Here is a 20465-nt window from a genome sequence, read left to right on the forward strand (position 1 = left end):
TTTGAATGCAAGAGAAGTTCACTGTGTTGAGATGTGGATGTTTCCACCAATATGTCACCAGATCGAATCTTCTTTACTGACTTTGGATAGCTAGCCAGTCCCTCTAGTCCCTTCTGAATGAAAAAGGGAGATATTTGCCCTAAAGGTTTGTCTGAAAGTGAATGCAATATAAGAAAAGGTACAACGAGTGGCACAGATGGTGAGGTCAGAATCTTGAAGACGTGGTCGTTTACCTATTGACTATTTTTTCACTATTTTATTACGATTTTCAATTGGAGTATCTGTAATAACGAAAGGGAAATTTTGGTGCCCACTGACCCCATCCACCATGTAGCCCTACGAGGGGACGCACTACAATGTCACACAAGGACACTGCAGCAATGCAAGGGTTTTGTGAGCACTATACCTAAAAACCAGCATCAGATACAATGTCCAGAACACCTGTTGAGAACATCCAACATTGGTACTTGGTTGACCCTAGCCCAAGTGGACCAGCTGACTGACCCAAGGGGGACTCTCCAAGGCTGCATGTCCACAGGAATTGAAGGCCAAAGTGATGCATTAGGGTTGGGCCCCTCAACCACCAGGATTCTCTCCTCCCCTTCTCAGGTTGCTATGCATGGCAAATATGTGGGTGGAAGTTTAGATCCCACAGGAGGTAAACTGAAAGAACAGAACCTTCCCTGGGAGGTCTCCTCACCACATAAAGCTTGGTTGGTTGTTTGTTTTAGTGTTTTATGGGACAAAGCAGCTAGGCTATCTGCACCAAACATCTGGTAAAAAGATAAAAGTAAATGTAGTAAAATTCATTAAAGGAAATGAAGGTAAAACAAAACAGCAATTAAAAACAAATGGCATAAAACCAATTTTGATATCCAGTCTACAATGTAGAGAAAGAAATTACAGAAAGAGAAGTTGTAAAGGACTTTCTGTAGCATAATGGTAATTATTATAACTTGCCAGGAAGACTAACAGGTAAGTACAAGAACCACCATTAGACACCTGAAGTTGGCCTTTCCAGACCTGGTTCTGGGATATGTCACATTACAGCCATAATCAAAGGGTAAAGTAACAAAAGTGTTAAAAGACATGCAGCAAAATTGTAATAATAACTCGCCATGATGACTAACAGGTAGTTCAAATAGATAGTTCAAACAGCAGCATTAGTCACCTGAAGTTGGTCTTTCCAGTCCTGGTGTCGAGTTATTTAATGTTACTTCAATGTTATTTCAAGTCGAACTAGAGAGAATGTGACTCTTAAAGGGAACCAAAATAAAAAAGGTTTAATAAAGAAATATAAAACACTTAAATGACATTAAAAAGATAAATGGCTGTTAAAAAACTAAAAACTTTATCAAGGTAGACAGTGTTATCGTCACCAATAACACTGTCTAATGTTATGGACAACCCTTGGGACAGAACATGTTTAAAATAGTGCCGTTGTTGAGAGTCGTAACAATGGCAAGAAAACAAAATGTGGCTTATAGTAATCTGAGTGTTACACAAACTACACATTGGTGCATCAGTTCCAGATAAAAGAAAACGATTAGTTAAAATACTATGACCAATGTGTAGTCTAGTCAGAACAACTTCCTCCTTCCAATTGTTACAGAAGCAAGATGGCCAAAGTCCAATATAGGGATTTATTTGGAAAAGCTTGTTTTCGTGTTTCTCACTCCAAGTCGACTGCCTGCTGGCACGGAGCCGAACCTTGAATACAGGACCATAGTCCACGTATGGAATAGGCACAGTGGTGATAGTGCCAGAGCAGGTAGATTTAGCTGCCGTGTCTGCAAGCTCGTTCCCGTGAATACCAACGTGGCCTGATATCCAGAAAAACTAGATAGAAGTAGATGTTAATGAGAAATAGGCCAGTCGGTATTGAATATCAGGGAGAACAGGATGTGAGCCAATGTGTAGCGATTCCAAGGCCAGTAGAGAACTAAGCGAGTCAGTATAAATAGTGCAGTTGGAGTATTGCTTAACTTCAATATGATCCAGGGCAAGAAAAATGGCATACGGTTCTGCGCACAACCACCAAACTGCAACAAACCATGGCAGAGCCCACAGAGTCACCTGATTTGAAACTATCTGTATAAATTGGAATGGAAAGATTGTTCGAAAGATGTTCAGCAAATGAAAGATGGTACTTTTAATCAGGAGTATCTGCTTTTCTCAGATGACTTAAAAAAAGGTCACATTTGGGGACTGTAAAAAGCTATGGTAGGATGGGCTGACCAGTGGATTCTGCAATGTTATCCAAGGACAGACCCAATTCATCCAATTGCACCTTGACACGAAGACCAAAAGGAGCAATGGCAGATGATCTGTTCTGAAAAAGTGTGGCCCACCAAGAAAGGAAAACATAACCCTAGGTATGTAATAAATTAGATACATTTACACACACACACACTGAGCCAATATTTGCTCGTAACTTGATATCTTTGGTGTGTTGCAAGTCAGCTGGTAGCATGCCATATAACATTCCACTTTACATTACTTGTTTACAACATTTTATTCACCACTATCTGCTTTTCAGATGCAGTTGATTTGGCTTTATTCTCACTTTGCTTGAGTAAGTAATGAGAGTTGTGCCAAAATTTTGTTTTCTGTGGTTCTAGTAAGGCGTGCCTTTTGAGTACATTTGAGAAATACAAATTTGTATGAATTAAATTTGTCTTAGGTAAAAACTTCAATTAAACACTTAAAAACAAAACATACTAAATACTTGCTTATTGACATCATTAAATTCAGATTAGAAGCTGATACTTAAATAATTTTAAAATATTGGTAAGGAAGAGAACAAATATTAATTATTTTATGATGAAACACAATTACCAGTTTTTATAATATGTGAAAAAGTATTATGGTTTACATTTCTTCATTTACACTGTAAATAATATTGGTAGTGTGAAATATGCATCAATATTCGTATTTGTAACTTGTTTATATGTAATATTAACTATATATTAGTTTGTTACAACCAAAAACAAGCCAAACAAAATATTAAAAATTGCTGCATTAATTGAAAGGACCCCAGGATACAAACTATATGTAGGATATAAAATGTACCCAGGTTTTTAGAGATGACTGTAGAAGTAGGACCCACATTGCAGTGGGGATACACCAACTATCAGAGTTAACCTCCATTCACCAATCTCAAGCAAAGAAATAAAATAAAGGAATAGCAATAGAGATTAAAATTACAATAACAGAAATAAAAATTAGGAGACCGAGATGTGGATGCTCAAGCCTGCAATATCCCACATCTTTATCATTCTTCACTGTCTGTAGACAGTTTCAAAACAATTCTCATTAAAGCTTCAAACTAAATATTATAAATTGTTGCAACAATTAAGGATTTTTATAAAAGTTTAAAATGATAAATATGATACATAATAACACTTTTTTTTCACCAATTTATTCACATAAAACTTTTCTAAAGTAGAAATATGTGGGTTATTTTAAAATTTCTGCTCATTACAAAAAATTAATGTAAAGAGAAAAAATCTTACTATATTCACTATTTTAATGAAGAAATACTTATGTGCAACATCATTTTGTCATTGGTGAATCACTTATTTTTTTTGGTGTTACTTCATGTATGACCACATATATAAGGTCAATTTGAATTATAACCATTGCTCAGATAATAAAGGATTACAAAAAGGATCCCTTTTTCTCAGAGCTCACCCATATTCAGTCTTCATTAATTTCTACATAGAACATTTCAAACAACACTCTCAAAACAACCTTTCCAAAACCTACAACTGGGTCGAAATAGGCCGTAGATGTTTCCATGATATGGCCACCATAGAATCAAGTTTCTAGCTTCCATAAAATCACTCAAACAATGCAAATTATATTACGAATTGTTGAATGTAAACTTAAAAATGTAACAAGCTACTTTTCTTGGACAATGATAATCAAGACATCTGCAAGAAATTGCAGAAAATCCACTTCTACCAGTAAATACTTTGATTACAGAAAATAAGTTTACATTACTTGAACCATTTTTTTTAGTCAAAAAGTGAACAATTTAGTTTATTACATAAAAAATCTATAAATCCTTTTTGCAATTGGAAAACAATTACAAAAAACAAGATACCAAAGAAACCATACAACATACTAATACTTACCAACTGCTTCAGAAAATGTCTACTAAACATTTATTGTTCAAAGTTTGATAAAACAAACAGTTAATTCTCTCCTTCACTAATGATATTTACATGTTAACATTAATAATTATGAATATGTAATATTTGAAAGTAAAGTTTAGCCTATACTTTAAACTGTGTATTTAAAGCAAAACAAAAAAGAAATGTATCACTAAAATACTTCACATATTTGTAATATAGTCTGGTTGAGTTGTAGAATGAAGTGTTATTTTTTCAACATTTGAAACAAGCAGATATCAGTAGTCACAACAAATATAAAATCACTGTTCATTAAAAATTAAACTAGATTATTTAAAAAAAAGAATAAAATAGGCTATTAAATGTAATTACTGGCTATAAAAATAATCAACATAATAAATTCAAGTTCTTATATGACAACCCTTAAATAATAAAGTAAATAATAACATTTGGAAAAATCATAGAAGTTAACACTAAAAGCTATTATCTTACATGCTACTCCTGTGGAATTTCCTGCAAATATCACATCTTTAATGAACTCCCACCCTTACACACCTCTACATATGTTGTGTGAGCCTATGATGTAATCATCATGTTGTAACCCTCGACCAACTGGAGGATGACAAGACCTCCATATGCAGTAATTTCTGTGAAAACTAGAACAAGATCATAGTCTCATTCTTGACAAAAAAAGAACATGCACCAGAGACTAGGGAAAAGGGTGGTAAGGTGGTGCAGATAGGTAAATATCTATACAAAATACCTTTTCAGGTAGGGAAAATAATTTCATAAACACTCATTACCTCTCTGCACCACTGAGAGCTAAAATCCCACACTGAAAATTGTGGAAGGCCCAGTGCTATCAATTAGAAATATGAGCTCCATTCTGAAGCAGCATCATAAAGGAAAAGCCTATTGGGTGCAACTCCCATGAGACCAAGAGTCACTTAATGGAGCAGCACCAGTGAGATGACATTCTTCTTAAGCAGAGAATACATTTCATTTCACTTTTAGTTTTGTATTCAATCTTATATTAAAATTTGCAAGACAGAAAGATTTACAGTAAAGGATTTCAGGCAGATTTAATGCCAATGGTAACATATTGCAAAGATGGGCAGAACATGAGAAACTAGTGTGGCTAGAGTATCATGCCATTCCTTTTTGCTGGAACACTTACATGAGTAGGTATTCTGATGACAGGAGTTTAACCTGCATCCTGAGGCACATCAAAGTCCCATCTGGTTGTACACATTCATTAAGAACTGCTTAGGATATAGAGTAATGAGGTGCCCCACACTACATTTCCAGGATGTAAGCCAATTCTACATCTCAAGTTAGAAGTGGACCCAACCAGTCTTGTACTAAAGAGAAGGTGCCATTTGCAGAGAAAACTCTGTGTTTCAATACCTCCAAACAGCTTTGGACTGGAGATTTAAAGATTCTCTCATACTATACTAAAAGAACAGGAGTAGGTGCAAATATGCACTGTGTTGAAGACTGTTCTAAAATGTATTTCCAATAAAACTTACCTCTGCTGACACTAGCTATTTCTCAATCTTTAGGGTTTCCACTTTTTGTTCATCTAAGTATTGTAAACGCTTGCTCCAATCTCTTACACCCTCTTTTAATGCTTTAGGCAAATACTGATTTGCAAATTTCTCCACTAACTTCAATGTGCCCTCTATCTAGGTACTGTATTTCACCTCATCCTGAAAATGTAATCACTTTTTCAAGATATAAACTAGCTTTTAGTGGGGAGGTAAGGCAGGAGAGTGTCAGTGGAGCTTAGTATCACTGGAAGTACCTTTTCAGTTTACAAAAAAGATCATTTCCAAAACATATATGGGATAGATACACGTGACAGTGCCACAGTAAAAACAGACTGAGCCATAGACTCAACAAGCTCATTCCCATGAATACTGACATGTCCAGGTATTTAGAAAAATTGCATACAAATAGAAGATAAAGAAAAATGGACCAGTCAATTTTGAACATCAATGAAAACAGAACAAGAACTAAAGCAAAGCAATTCCAGGGCTGGTAGAGAGCTAAGAGAGGCAATGTAAATAGTACAATCTGTGTACTGCATAGCTTTTACATGACCCAGGGCAAAAAAATGGCATACAATTTGGCAATGAATGCAGAAACTGTAGAGGGGATCCTGTGAGCAATTACAGAGTCATAATGAACCATGATAGAGCTCAGAAAGCCACCTGATTTTGAACCATCCATATAAACAGGAATAGAAGAATGTTTTGAAAGATGTTCAGCAAATAAATACTCAAATAAATGTCACAAAGCAGGATGAGCAGATACACCGGAGAGAGCAACAACAACCAAGAGCAGACCCAATTCAGCCAGCTGGATCTGCATAGGCATAAAGGAAGAATAGCAGACCATCTATTTCAAAAGAGCATTGCCTGCTGAGGAAGAAAGATGCAATCCCAGGTGGAATGAAAATGGCAGAGGGGAAGAAGAGGTGTGTGTGACTCAGTATATAAATTATGGACTGGGACAATGTATGAAGCACCCATACAGAGACGAAGCCCCAGATGGTAAATGGGGTCTAGCATCTTCAAGGCCAAGATCCAGGCAAAACCACAGACTCATAATCCAGCATCAGATACAATGTCCACAACACTAGTTGAGAATGTCCAACACTGGTACTCAGCTGACCCTAGCCTAACAGAACCAGCCAAATGATCCTGATGAGGCCACCCAAAATTTACCCGTCTACAGGAATTTAAGGCTAAAGTGGCATGTGGTTGGACCCTTCAACCAACAGAATCATCTACTCTCCTTTACAGGTCACCACTCATAGCAAACATGCAGGTGGATGTTCAGAAACAAGAGACAACAAACTGAAAATACAGTACCTTCTCTTGCTGGTTTCATCACCACAGACAGGAATCTACCTCAATAGGAATGCATCAAAGCTGGAATTATGAATATTCATGCTTACTCCTTAATCAAGTGGACAAGGAGTATTCTGCTTGCCCTTGGAATCATTGAGAAGATGTGGAACCTGTACTCAACCTAGGACATAAGATAGAATCACTTCATGTTTGGAATTATGAGGAAACAGTGGACCACCTTCCATAAACGATATACTATAGTGACTTTCATCACAGATTTTGACATGAAACTATCTTGTAGGCTCATGTGGAGGGTGGTGCCATTTGTATCTACATCTGGTAAAAACATCTGGGACTCCAGAAAAAGAGCCCCAACTTTGTCCTCTTCTTCAATAATGGATGAACACTAAAGTTTCTTTTCACTATCGCAATGACTAGAAACTAGGGACAGTAAGGATTCCAAAGCTCCTCTTGTAGAGTCTGAGGCAGGGGGTAAAAGTCATTGGGAAATTCTGAGGAAGAATGCTCTGGAAACTTTGCAATAGGTGAACCATGTTCCTTGCATTTTTGAAAGCAAACCAATTCCAATTTATTCAACCTGATGTTTGACAGTGATGGTCAGGACTCCCTTTAGCTTTTCTCATGACTGTCCATGAGTAACAATTCATGTTAAGGTAAAACCATCTGGTAGGCACCTAGACAGTCTTATGGAACATCCCATTTTGACAGAGCTTGTTGCAACCTGCAGTAATTACAGTGAAAGTAGCTGCTAGTATGGAATTGAGAAAAAAAAGAATACTTACCTGGGCAACATTTGTCACAAAGTGGAATTCAGAAAAGGAAAAAAGGGGTGACCTTGGAAATAAAAAAAGAGTACAAGACTGAAGAAAATACTTCTGATTAAAGACTAACAAATGTGATCAAAATAGCTAAAAGATATGATGGGAGTGAGCCCAACAGAAATGATCAAACATACAAAAACAAAGGTCTTGAGAATGTGTGCCTCCTTGATGAGAAATCTGAAATAAAACTAGAATATATCATGACAGTTTTCTTCTCAAAAGAGAGGGACCTTGAACCATTGCTCAAGGTACAGCAAAAAGTTTAAGAACATTGACATGGAGGGTAGACTAGTTTTCTATCAAGGAATCCCCCAGAACTCCTGACCTTGAAGATAAGCTCCACAACCCTAAAGAGATGAACATGTGAACAGATGAATCTCAGAAAAAGGTAGTGAAATGGGCACCCCAACAGTACTGTTGCTCTTATCCAGTCATGATTCCCAATCCATAATATTGCTCATGTTTCTACCTGTTAGAAAGTTGATGTTTTTTGGTAAATAATGTATAATTATGAAAAAAACAAAAAAACAATTAGAAACACTGACATTGTTCAAATTCACAATGTAAACAGTAAATAATCACAACACACCTGTTTATAAAAAACCATGCCAAATGCTTTGTCACGAACAAGTAATTAGATGGTTGGGAGTAGGTGGTCATATATAGTACATAGATAGAAGGCACACTGAAGTTGGTGAAGAAATGTGCAAATTAGAATTTACCTAAGACATTTGAATACAGCATGAAAGACTGGAGCAAATGTTCTCAATACATAGATGGGCAAAGAGTAGAAACCCGAGAGTCTAAGAAATAGCTAGAGTGTCAGTGGATGGCAAGTATGTTTTGGAAGGAAGAGTAAATGCAAAGTCCAAGATCACAAAGATTTGGGAACACTTCTAATTACCAAGTCTGTATGAAAATGGGCAAGATTAATGTCTGAGACATAAAAGGAAGGGATGCAAACATCCAAATGAGTTCTCAAAAAACAAGGAAATCAGATCATAAAAAGAAACAGACAAAGAAATGGATACCAAAATGGCAAACAAAGAACAGGTGTCTCCACCAAATCTATTAGGGGGCCCTATTGAAAACCTTCAGTAAAAAGATGAAGGGTAGAGATAAAGAATTATTTTAAAAACAGACAAAAATAAACAGATAAGTAGAAGACAAAGGAGGAAAAATAGAAGCACTCAAATCAGAAAGAAAGGAGATAAGAGAATGGGGATAAAGAAATGTGACATGAAGCCAAAGCAAAGGGGACAAAAAATAAGTAGGACATAAAAGATGTGGGACAACATGGAGTTAAAACTGAAGAAGGCAAACAAAGTAAATGAACCAAAGACACATGACGATACAGAGGTAAAAAAAGGAGAGAATGTCACATGTGATGGTTGAATGCAGCAAAAACAAAAAGGTGGGAAGAACTAATAGTTCTTACCAGTGCTGAAAGATAAACAGTATTTCTGAATTCAGAATTTTAAACCAAAATTTGCATAAACAATATTAACTATCTGATATGTTGAGTTTAATATTATCTCAGCTAAGCTTCTGCATTAGTCAGCATGAAATACAAATAGGAAAACAATGTCAGCTGTAAGCAGCTACAATTACACATATAGATATTAAAATATAAGTGATGGTAGGGTTAAGAATGGCAAAAATTTAATAAAAATATTACCTAAGCAGTATGTTAATTACAATATTTAAAAATGTGCAAGATGGGCATTGTCTTCATTTTGTTATAACTATGCATCTCAAAAATTTTAGTTGCAATTGTTAAACAGCATCCTTACTTATGATAAATTGAGAAACTGTTCTAATTGTCAAGAAATTTAATTTCTTAAGACAAATATTTTTACTTACCTGTTGTACCATACATATTGTGCTTAACACAAATATAGTTAGAATATATAATTATATTCATATATTACACTCTTCAGTACTTTGGCTAAAGTATACCTCAAACAGTTCACTCTCAGTGCAAAATACTGAATAACATTTATTAACATAGAAAATATTTATTTAGAAACAACTTAATATACATCAATATAAAACAAAAAGAGGTAATTAATTTAACAGTTCATTAAATAAACCTTTATAATTAAGCTGTAAAAACATCACTTAGAGATGTACATTTAAATTAGTAGCACAGCTTACTTGTTGAAATGATGATTGTCCACTTTCACTTTGCTAAAAGCTTTGAAGTCTTCAGGCATCAACATTACAGGGATATTAACATGTGTTTGCTCCACAATCTGAAATACAAAAGTTATTTCAGTTACTAAGTTAAAACTTTCAAATAAGACTGGCATAAGCAATCATATCTTGAAGAAGAAAAAGACTGAACACTGGCAAGTTATTGTAAATCTAAAAAAAAAAAAAAAATTGTTATTATAGATCATGAAATAATACTGATAACAAAGTGTTTTCATATAGCAAGGCCACATAGCGCTACACGCTGTGTCCACTAAAGGAAATCAGACCCCTGATTTTAGCATTGTAAATCTGAAGATTTACTGGTGTCTCATGAGGGGGATAATAAAAAATGTACTTAAAAATAATATAGGTTCTTACAACTTTAACATATATTGCATGTAAATCAGTCAACCTTTTTGAAGTCTCTAACTGGTTAGCTACCTAAAAACTAATACGTAATTCTGTACATACACTGTTCACCACCATTCCTCTTATACTGACATAACTGAAATTCAGTGTTTTGTTGTTTGTTTTTTAACTATTTTGAATTTTCCAGCACAGGTTTATGTTACAAATTAAAACGATAAAATGCCTTTTATACAAAATATATAAAAAGGTCACTAAGAGAACAAAATTATTTAAGTTTATGAAATGATAAATACTTCAGTAAGACTGAAGCTAAACTCAGAATTGTAATATTAACTAATATTAAGAAAGCAACATATTCTGTGAGAACAAATTCCATATAAAATCCAGGAAGTACAAAAAACTTAAAATATATAAAACAGACAAATCCTACCAAACATGATGTATGCACATTTTGTTATTTATCAGTTGTAATCAACTACACAACACATACAGGTTCATATTTCTCATAACATTGTTATTTTTTGGCTAAATTTGACCTCTTGTAAGAAAGGCACAAAGGTCTCCAATTCAGTCTGAAGGTTTAAATATAAAAGAATAGCACCACTAATTTAAATTGCATTCCTATGAAATTATAAAGAAGTTGTGTAGGAGTTGTCACAAGATATCTTTATATAAAATCTCATTTGGATTGATTAAAATATAATGGAATTGCAAGCAAAAAATAGGAATTTGTATTATCTGAGCTTTTACCCTCTAAACTGCTATAGGGCCTATGTCAAAACCAATTAATATCTGGCCTCATTGGACCAAGGAATATGCCATCCACATTTCATGCCAACTGCCCCAAAAATAAAGCATAACACAACGTATTTGCTAGAAAAAAGAACACAGGATAAGTACAATATGTTTCCTGGTGGAATCTCTAAAGAAGAAATTTTTCTTTTGTGAAGTTATCCTTATCATCAGTTATATTGATCTTGTAAAAGTTTTAGTTTGTTTTTCAATTTATCACAAAGTTCCACAAGGTATACCTGCACCAGTCATCCCTTAATTTAGCAGTGTAAGACTAGAGGGAAGGCAGCAAGTCATCACAACCCACTGGCAACTCATGGGTTACTCTTACCAATAAATAGTGTGGTTGACCATCAATTACAACACCTCCATGGTTGAAAGGACAAGAGTCTTTGGTTTGATGGGGATTTGAACTTGACTCGCAGATTGCAAGTTGAGTGTCCTAACCACCTGGCCATGCCTGGCCTCAAGTTTTAGTAGTAAAGTTTGTAGATGGAGAAATAAAAAATTTTTTATCATTATTTTAAACTAGAGGAACCATTATAACAGTAATTTTAGTACAATAATTAAGAAAACTTTTCAAATAAATAAATTAAAAACTTTTTCTCAGCTGACAATGTTTTAGTGTAAACTGAAGTAATTAAATAATTTCCGATTTTTAATTTACTTACTTAAACACAAGTTAACCTTTATTAGCAAGATTTTTACACCTAAAATTTCACACTTAAACTAGATCAGCTCCAATCAAGTCACACATGCCTAAAACAAGTATTATGTATCATAAATGTGAAAATAATGAAGTTAGAAGTTCAACATGCAGAATATTCCTTCACATCTCACTTCCCAAATTCTTGGTATAAAGCTAAGCAATGGATAAAAACAAGTTTCTTTGTGAGTAGTTCAATATGTCAAATCAGTGGTGACAGCATTCACTCTTAATCATTAAGAACTACTGAGGATATGCTGCTCCTTTTGGAAAATAGTGTGTCCAGAACTGAATATGCCAAAAATATAGTTGAATAACTTTTTTGTTATTTCAGATAATAACAAAAATTGAATATAAATACAAGTAGCAGGCTTGTAAGTTTTGGTTGGTTGTATTAACTTGTTTTGTTATTATTTCTTTGACGAATGAATTGTTACTGGATATTTGTATCTACATGTGCTTTAAGAGTTTATTTCATAACTCTGAAAAACTCCTGGCTTGTTATAAAGAACTATCTTCCAACAGGATGGAGCACCACCCTACTTTGCTTGAATTGTTAAACTGTTTTTATATTAATCTTTTTCAAAACATTGGATTGGCAGAAGAGAACCTATCAAATGGCTCTCTCATTTGCCTAATTTAACCCCTTTAGATTTTTATCTCTGGGACTTTTTGAAAACAAAATAATACCATATAATATAACAAACCAAAATATCTTGAATATCTGAAATATTGATTTCATGATACTATCTTACCCATCCCTACTTCTGTGTCAGAAAATGCTTTCTTAGAACATGTATGAAGAATTAGATTAAATATTGTGAATGATATAAGGTATGTAGAAGTCCATTAATCATTAAAACTAAAACTTAGTTGTCACCCATGCATGATGTGGTCTAGGAGTACATTTGTACAGTCACTGAGCCTGAATGTTATTTGTGACCTTTCCTGGAAGGTCATGTTTGAAACTGTTTTCAAAAGTTTTGTTGAACAAAAATTCTCATTATTCTAATGGGCTTTATGCTAGATAAGTACTGTTTTGCAAGTTACACAGAACTATAGTGATAGTGATCATGTTCAGATGGGTCAGTTATATCAGAAAAATATGGAATATTTTCATATGATCAAGAAAACAGTAAGCTTATAAAATTAGTTTTAAAATGGCATAATTCTTTACAAGGAATGAATAAACAATCCAAAAACGTAGAAGATTCTTTTTCGAGACATATCTTTGAAATCTCATGAGGCATTAACTGTATATTATTGCATTTTTGGACTTAAAATAAAATAGAAAACTTGTACAATGTTAACAAGTAAACAAAATCAATGATACAAATATAGCTTAATATCAAGCTCATATTAGGTGGAGAACAATCATGTTCACAAAAAATAAGAAATATTTAAAGTTTTTGATGATTCACCAGCATATCCATTCACTAATGCTGAATTATATTAAAAAAATATGAGTAAAAAATGTTACTCACTGCATGGAAGTAATTATAAATGAATGTTTAATATAAATGACAATATCAGAAAAGAGGGCTTAAGCAAACTGAAAGCTTGTCATTACTATTTGTTTCTGTGTTTTTGCTATAAAAGCAAGAGTGGCTAGTACAGTAAAGGTTTGCTTATATTGTGTTTCAGAAGTTTTTTCTTTTCAGTTGCTTTGCAACATAAAAGTCATAGAACAAAGTTGTTACAAGTAAACTGACATTCATCTCTAAAAGAATAATGAAATTTTTTTTTGGAAAAAATGTCTTTTGTGTTTTTTAGAGAATAGCAGTTTTACATTTTGCAATGAAATATATTCATAATAAGCATACAAAAATTATAAGTATTAAATGTATTAGTCCTTCCTGTAGTATTGCTGTAAGTCACAAGTTGTGTATGGTACAATAATATCTTAATTAAATGGGATTTTATGCCAGTTTATACTAAAGTACACATTTCATATAACTTGCATAACAGGAACAGTTTGTTTATATAAATGTGTTAGAAAGACTGCTATTACTTGTTAACTGTTCATTTGGAGTTACTGCACAAAAGTTTATTAACTCAAAGACAAGATCAGTAGTTTCAAAACTTAACCCAAATATCAATAGCATTGATCTTGCAAGTTTAATCTCCCTTTTCTTCATTACAAGTGCAAACACCTCAAAGTTCTGAGGAAACACATTTCATATTTTTTAGTTACTTGTAACTAGCAATACATTTATAGTAGCTGAACACAGAAAGGCATTAAAACAAAATAATTCATCTGTTTTTTATATTGTAACCATTCACAAACTATTTTTAACAACTCAAAAACTGACAAAAAATGTTTTTTTCAGTAAACGTGTGTGCGTGGATGCATCTATATATACATACAACTCACAAAGAGGAAAACATTTCTTCTTAACCTGTATGCTCTGTTGCTTTATGAGTGTTCTTATGTTGTAACTCATTAATTATTTAGATGCTCAAGTTAAACAATTATGTTTTAGGGCCACTAGACTTCTATGACCACAGCTAATATTACTGTACCATGCTACATTATAAGAGACCTTATCTCCTGAAAAGTTTATTTAAACAATGATTAAAAATTACTAACTGAATGGTTTAAACTTCAAAAATAATAAACTTTGGCTTGTGTAGTAAGATAATAGAAATATACAAGTACATGGTTATAAAACACTATATTCAATTATTCTTTCTATTACCATACTGCACAAAAAAGTGATAAAAGAAAGTGAAAAAGTAGGAATGAGATTTTTGAAAGTATGTTTAGTAATCCATTTGTGTGTGTGTGGTGGGGGGGGGGCATTTCTGTATAACAAGGACATTATATTTCAAAATTTCTGCATTTCTAAGTCTGCTTTAAAAGAAATAAAAAGCAGTTAAGAAATTGACATGTGTGGCTACATTAATCATGCAGTATTACTGACTAGGTGAAAACATGTAAAAAAGTCAACTGTGCATCTTGGTGCATATGTACATATCATATACAAAGAGAGAGCAATCATGATTTGCAATTCTTATGGGTCAATTTCATGAGATGTTGCTACAAAATCAGTGAGACACAGACTTGTTTTAATAACCACTAATATTACTACAACTGTTACCATTTAAATATACCCTACCTGATGAAGAATGTTTTAAAATTTCTATCAAACTGTCATATAATAAACCTGTTTTTATAATGTTCACCACTGTGAGATCCATATATTGCATCATATTGATTAACTTTATATTTTTGCCTGTTAAAACAATCAGCATAAATAACTGGCCAAAACACTTTAGTAAAATTACTCCTTTATCAAGGGACACCAGCAGTAATTAGTAGTACTAATTGCAATATTTATTGTACGGATCCAAAAGCAATCTTCTGCATAAATAAGTTAGAAAATGTGTTAAAAAAGAATCAATGGGTCCATAATTCTTCAAATAAAATTATTTTCACTAAAAAAACAACAACTATACTAGGGATCAACCATGACAAAAGGCATGATAACTCAATGTGCTTAAAGGTAAATGAAAAAAAACATTGTTAATTTATAATGCATGTTCAACTTGCATTACATAATTGAGAAAAAACACAAAAACAATTGTACATTTCACAAATACTCCACTTATTAATGACCATGCTGTAACAAAGAAGTTTTACCATTATTGAAAAGTTCCAAGTATCAATTACATTTAACTTCTATGTTAGGTTTGATTGAAATCTGTCACTTATCAAAAGATATAGAGCCTGAAAAAAAAAAAATCACTTTGGTATAATGAGCTTTGAAGTAATAGCAAATTCTGTTGAATTAAACAGCTACTGAATTATCTGACAGTCACATGAGCAATTAAAAATTATAATTATCAAAACAGTCAAGTGTTGAGTTTTTTTAAATTTGAAAAATAAATATGTTTGAATTTGATTCTTTTTTCAATAAATTCACAAAAAGTAACAATGTTCAGTAATTTTTTGGACCATAAGGTAGCTTACAAATACTTTAGAATTTTCATATGATCTCAGTAGCCAATGTATTGTATAGCCAAAATCAATAAAGATGTTTCAACTTCATGGAGGCTTTCAGGTAGATAGGTACAGTCATGAGAAAAAATTAGGACACCCTATGAAAGCCTGTGTATGTTTGTAACAATTTTCAATAAATGGATAATTAATCTCAATTGTAACAATACTGAGAGATTAGAGTAATATAACTAAACAATTAAAACTGATGAAAAGACCTTTCAAGATCTTCTGTAAAATGTAATTCTACAAAAATGTATATTCTAACTGAGAAAAAAGTTAGGACACCCTCACATTTATACCCACTTAAAATGGATCAACTCACACACAGGTGTATCACACCAGGTGCACGTGATTAGAAGATCGTTACTCAGCATTGTGAATGAGGCTTGCCCTATTTAAACCTCAGGCATTTAGTTTGATGTGCTCCTGATTGTTGAAGTGAGAGTGAGCACCATGGTAAGAGCAAAAAGAGCTGTCTGAGGTCTTCAGAAAGAAAATTGTAGCAGCTTACGAGTCTGGTAAGGAATTTAAAAAGATCCCAAAAGATTTTGAAATCAGCCATTCCACTGTCTGGAATATAGTCAACAAGTGGAGGGCTTTCAAAGCAACTGCCAACATGCCCAGGTCTGGTCGTCCAAGCAAGTTCACCCCAAGAGCAGACTGCAAGATGCTAAAAGAGGTCTCCAAACACCCTAACATGTCATCACAGGACCTACAGCAGGCTCTAGCTACTGTTGATGTAAAAGTGCATGCCTCTACAATCAGAAAGAGATTGCACAATTTTACTTGTATGGGAGGAAACCTTTGCTCTCTAAGAGAAACATCAAGTCCAGACTGAAGTTTGCCAGTGAGAATGTAGACAAAGACCAGAACTTCTGGAATAATGTTCTTCAAACAGATGAGTCCAAAATTGAATTATTTGGACACCCGAACAGAGGACATGTTTGTTGTAAACTAAATACAGCATTCCAGGAAAAGAACCTCATACCAACTGTGAAGCATGGAGGTGGAATTATCATGATTTGGGGCTGCTTTGCTGCAGCAGGACCTGGACAGCTCACAATCATAGAATCCACCACGAATTCTACTGGGTATCAGAGGGTGCTTGAGGATCATGTGAGACCATCTGTAAGAAAATTAAAGCTGAAGCGGAACTGGACTCTGCAACACGACAATGATCCACAACATACCAGTAAGTCCACCAAGGACTGGCTGAAAACTAAGAAATGGAGAGTCCTGGAATGACCGAGTCAAAGCCCAGATCTTAATCCCATTGAGATGCTGTAGGGTGACTTGAAATGGGCTGTACATGCAAGAAACCCCTCAAACATCTCACAGCTGACAGAATTCTGCATTGAGGAGTGGGGCAAACTTTCTTCAGACCGATGTCAGAGACTGGTAGATGGCTACAAGAAGCGTCTCACTGCAGTTATTTCAGCCAAAGGGGGTAACACTAGCTATTAGGGAGTAGTGTCCTAACTTTTTCCTCAGTTTGAATATGCATTTTTGTAGTATAACATTTACGGAAGTTCTTGAAAAGTCTTTTCTTCAGTTTTAATTGTTTAGTTATATTCCTATAATCTCTCAGTATTGTTAAAATTGAGATCAAATATCTATTTATCCAAAAATGTTACAACAATACACAGGCTTTCATAGGGTGTCCTAATTTTTTCACATGACTGTAGGTATTTCATGTTTACTGGCACAAAGCTACTAGGCTATCTTTGCCAAATAAGATGTAGTATACTATGATGGTATATGGAAATGAAGGTAAAATATGTAAAATTAAGACCAATCATGAAATTCAAACTTGCTGTCAGTCACCTTAAATTAGCCTTTCCAGGCCTGGGTTCAGGTCAAAATAAGAATTAAAATGTGTAAACTAAATCATGGGAAAACAATATATAGTCCAATAAAAACCTTAAATAAAGTTAAAAAGACCAATGGCCTTTAAAAATGTAAAAACATAAGTGAGATGGGTAGTATCACCTATGACACTGGCTAATGTCAAGGGCAAACCTGCCTTAAAAATATGTTTAAAATGGCGGCGGCATTCTTGATTGTAACGACTGCATGATGATAAAATATGTATGATTGTGACCTGAGTGCCACACAGACCACACATTGGTACATCAGTACCAGATAAAAGGAAGTAGTGAGTTAAAAACCTGTGACCAATGCATAGCCTAGCCAAAACAAGTTCCTCCCTTCGATCTTTACAGAAATAAGATAGCCAAAGGGTTAAAAACGATTTGATTTGAAAAAGCTCATTATTTCATTGCTCACGCCAGGTTGACTGCCAACTGATGTACTGTTGAGTTTTGATAACTAGATCATATTCCATGTATGGAACAGGTACGGTGGTGATAGAGACAATGCAGATGGACCTTGCACTCTGTCAGATAGCTCATTCCCACAAATACTAACATGACCTGGTATCCAAAAAAACTGGACAGAGATAGATGACTGAGAGAGATGGACCAGTTTGTTTTGGATATTGATAAGAATAGGGTGGTAACTACCATGGAACAATATCAGGGCCAATAGAAAGCTGAGTGAATCAGTACTGATCATACAATTCGTATATTGCATAGTTTCAATATGATTCAGGGCAAGAGAAATGGCATTCAATTCAGCAGTGAACACAGAAACTGTAGAGGGGATTCTGTGTGCTACAACTGAACTGACACAAACCATGGCAGAGCCTACAGAGTCACCTGAATTTGAACCATCTGTATATATGGGAATAGACATATCGTGGGGAATATCGTGTGATATTTCCAATCAGGAGTATCTGCCTTCCTCAGATGACTCAAAGATAAATCACAGTTGGGGATAGTAATTAGCCATGGTGGAAGAGGCCGATCTGTGGATACTGTTATGCTATTCAAAGATAAATCCAATTTTTCTGATTGTGCCCGGATACTAAGCCTAAAAGGAACAATGGCAGATTTTCTATTATAAAAAAGTGTTGCCCACTGAAGATGGAAAATCAACTCCAAGTAAAATGCTGTGATAAAGAGCAAAGTTTGGAAGCATACATAAAAGACAGTTGCAAATGGCAAATATACAGAGGGGGTTCTTGGGACTCCACGTACAAACTTTGGACTAGAAGTACAAAAGGCCTTAGTGCAAAATTGAAGCCCCTGATGGTGGATAGGATCCAATATTTTCAGTGCTGAGGTTCTAGCAGAACCATAAACCCATAGTCAAGTTTGGATTGGATAAGGGCATGATAAATTTTAAGCATGGAGTATCAATCCGCTTCCCAAGAGGTGGAAGAGAGGACACGATGGATGTTCAGTGCTCTTATACTTTTGACACGAAGTTGCATGATATGTGAAATAAAGTTTAATTTACAGTCAAATATAAGACGTAAGAACTTTGCCTCAGGGATGACAGGAAGTACATAATCATCAATACAAAGTTTTGGATCTGAATGAATACCCCTTTGGCAGCAGAAATGTACAGTTTTAGAGAGAGAAAGTTGAAAAACCATTTGCTGTGGTCCACTCATGTATATGACTGATTGCAGTTTGTAACTGCCACTCAATAAACCTCATGTTTGATGACTGACATGAGATGTGAAAGTCAAAAAGACCATTTGCAACTGTAGGGGGTAGCTGTTCACTGATGGAATTAATCTTTTTAACGAAAAGTGCGACACTCAGAACATACCCCTGAGGAGCTCCAAGTTCCTGTGGGGAAAAAATGGGAAAGTGTTGAACCCACACAGACCTGGATCAGTAGTTCATTAAAAAATGATTAATAAAAAGTGGCAAATTGCCATGCAATCCATATGAGTGAAGATCTCGCAAGATCCCAGATCTCCATGTTGTATCATAAGCTTTCTCTAAATCAAAAAAATAGAAACTAGATGCTGCTTCAAAGAGGCTTCTCTGCCAGATGTTTCAAGGCAAATTAAGTGGTCTATCATGGAGTGTTGTCTTTGGAACCCACACTGAGTTGGTGAGAGAAGGTTGTTTGATTCAATGAACCAAACAAGACGAGCATTAAACATCCTCTCTAAGATCTTACTGAGACAATTTGTCAAAGCAATTGGACAGTAATTTGAAGAAATCTTTTGATCCTTCTGAGGTTTAAGAATAGGGAGTATAATAGCTTGGCACCAAGCATCAGGAAAGACATTATCCTGCCTTTTCTGGTTAAAGACAGGCAAAAGAATAGTAAGAGAGGCAGGAGAAAGGTGGTGTAGCATCTCATAATGTATATCATTAGGTCCAACTGATGTATTGCCAGACCACTGAAGTGCAAGTTTGAGTTCCACCAGTGTAAGAAAGCAATTGTAGTCATAGGGATGATCAGTTGAAAAGGAGAGAGGCAGATGTTCAACTCTTGTTTTAATAGCTAATAAGGAAGGGGATGAGTTTGAAGAGCTAGATACATGAGAGAAACATTCATCAAGAATATGGCAATGCTCTAAGCATCAGCAACTTCATAGCCATTGGGTATTTAGATAGAGAGGGGGTGGGCAGAAGTATGCCATCCACTTACCTTTAGGATCTTGTCCCATATGACTTGGGCAATACAGTTAGTTACTGCTGC

General features: G+C 34.6%; 1 protein-coding gene across 1 annotated transcript in view; it reads right to left on the bottom strand.

Moving 5' to 3' along the window:
- The window catches only part of LOC143246246 (phosphatidylinositol 5-phosphate 4-kinase type-2 alpha-like), a 56471-nt gene that overhangs the window by 23666 nt on the left and 12340 nt on the right, over positions 1 to 20465 (bottom strand). Inside the window, 1 exon segment of the mRNA XM_076492647.1 lies at positions 9991 to 10088. Coding sequence (XP_076348762.1) covers positions 9991 to 10088 — 98 coding nt within the window.

Source organism: Tachypleus tridentatus, chromosome 3 (genome assembly GCF_004210375.1).
Source record: "Tachypleus tridentatus isolate NWPU-2018 chromosome 3, ASM421037v1, whole genome shotgun sequence".
In the NCBI taxonomy this organism is placed as follows: Eukaryota; Metazoa; Arthropoda; class Merostomata; order Xiphosura; family Limulidae; genus Tachypleus; species Tachypleus tridentatus.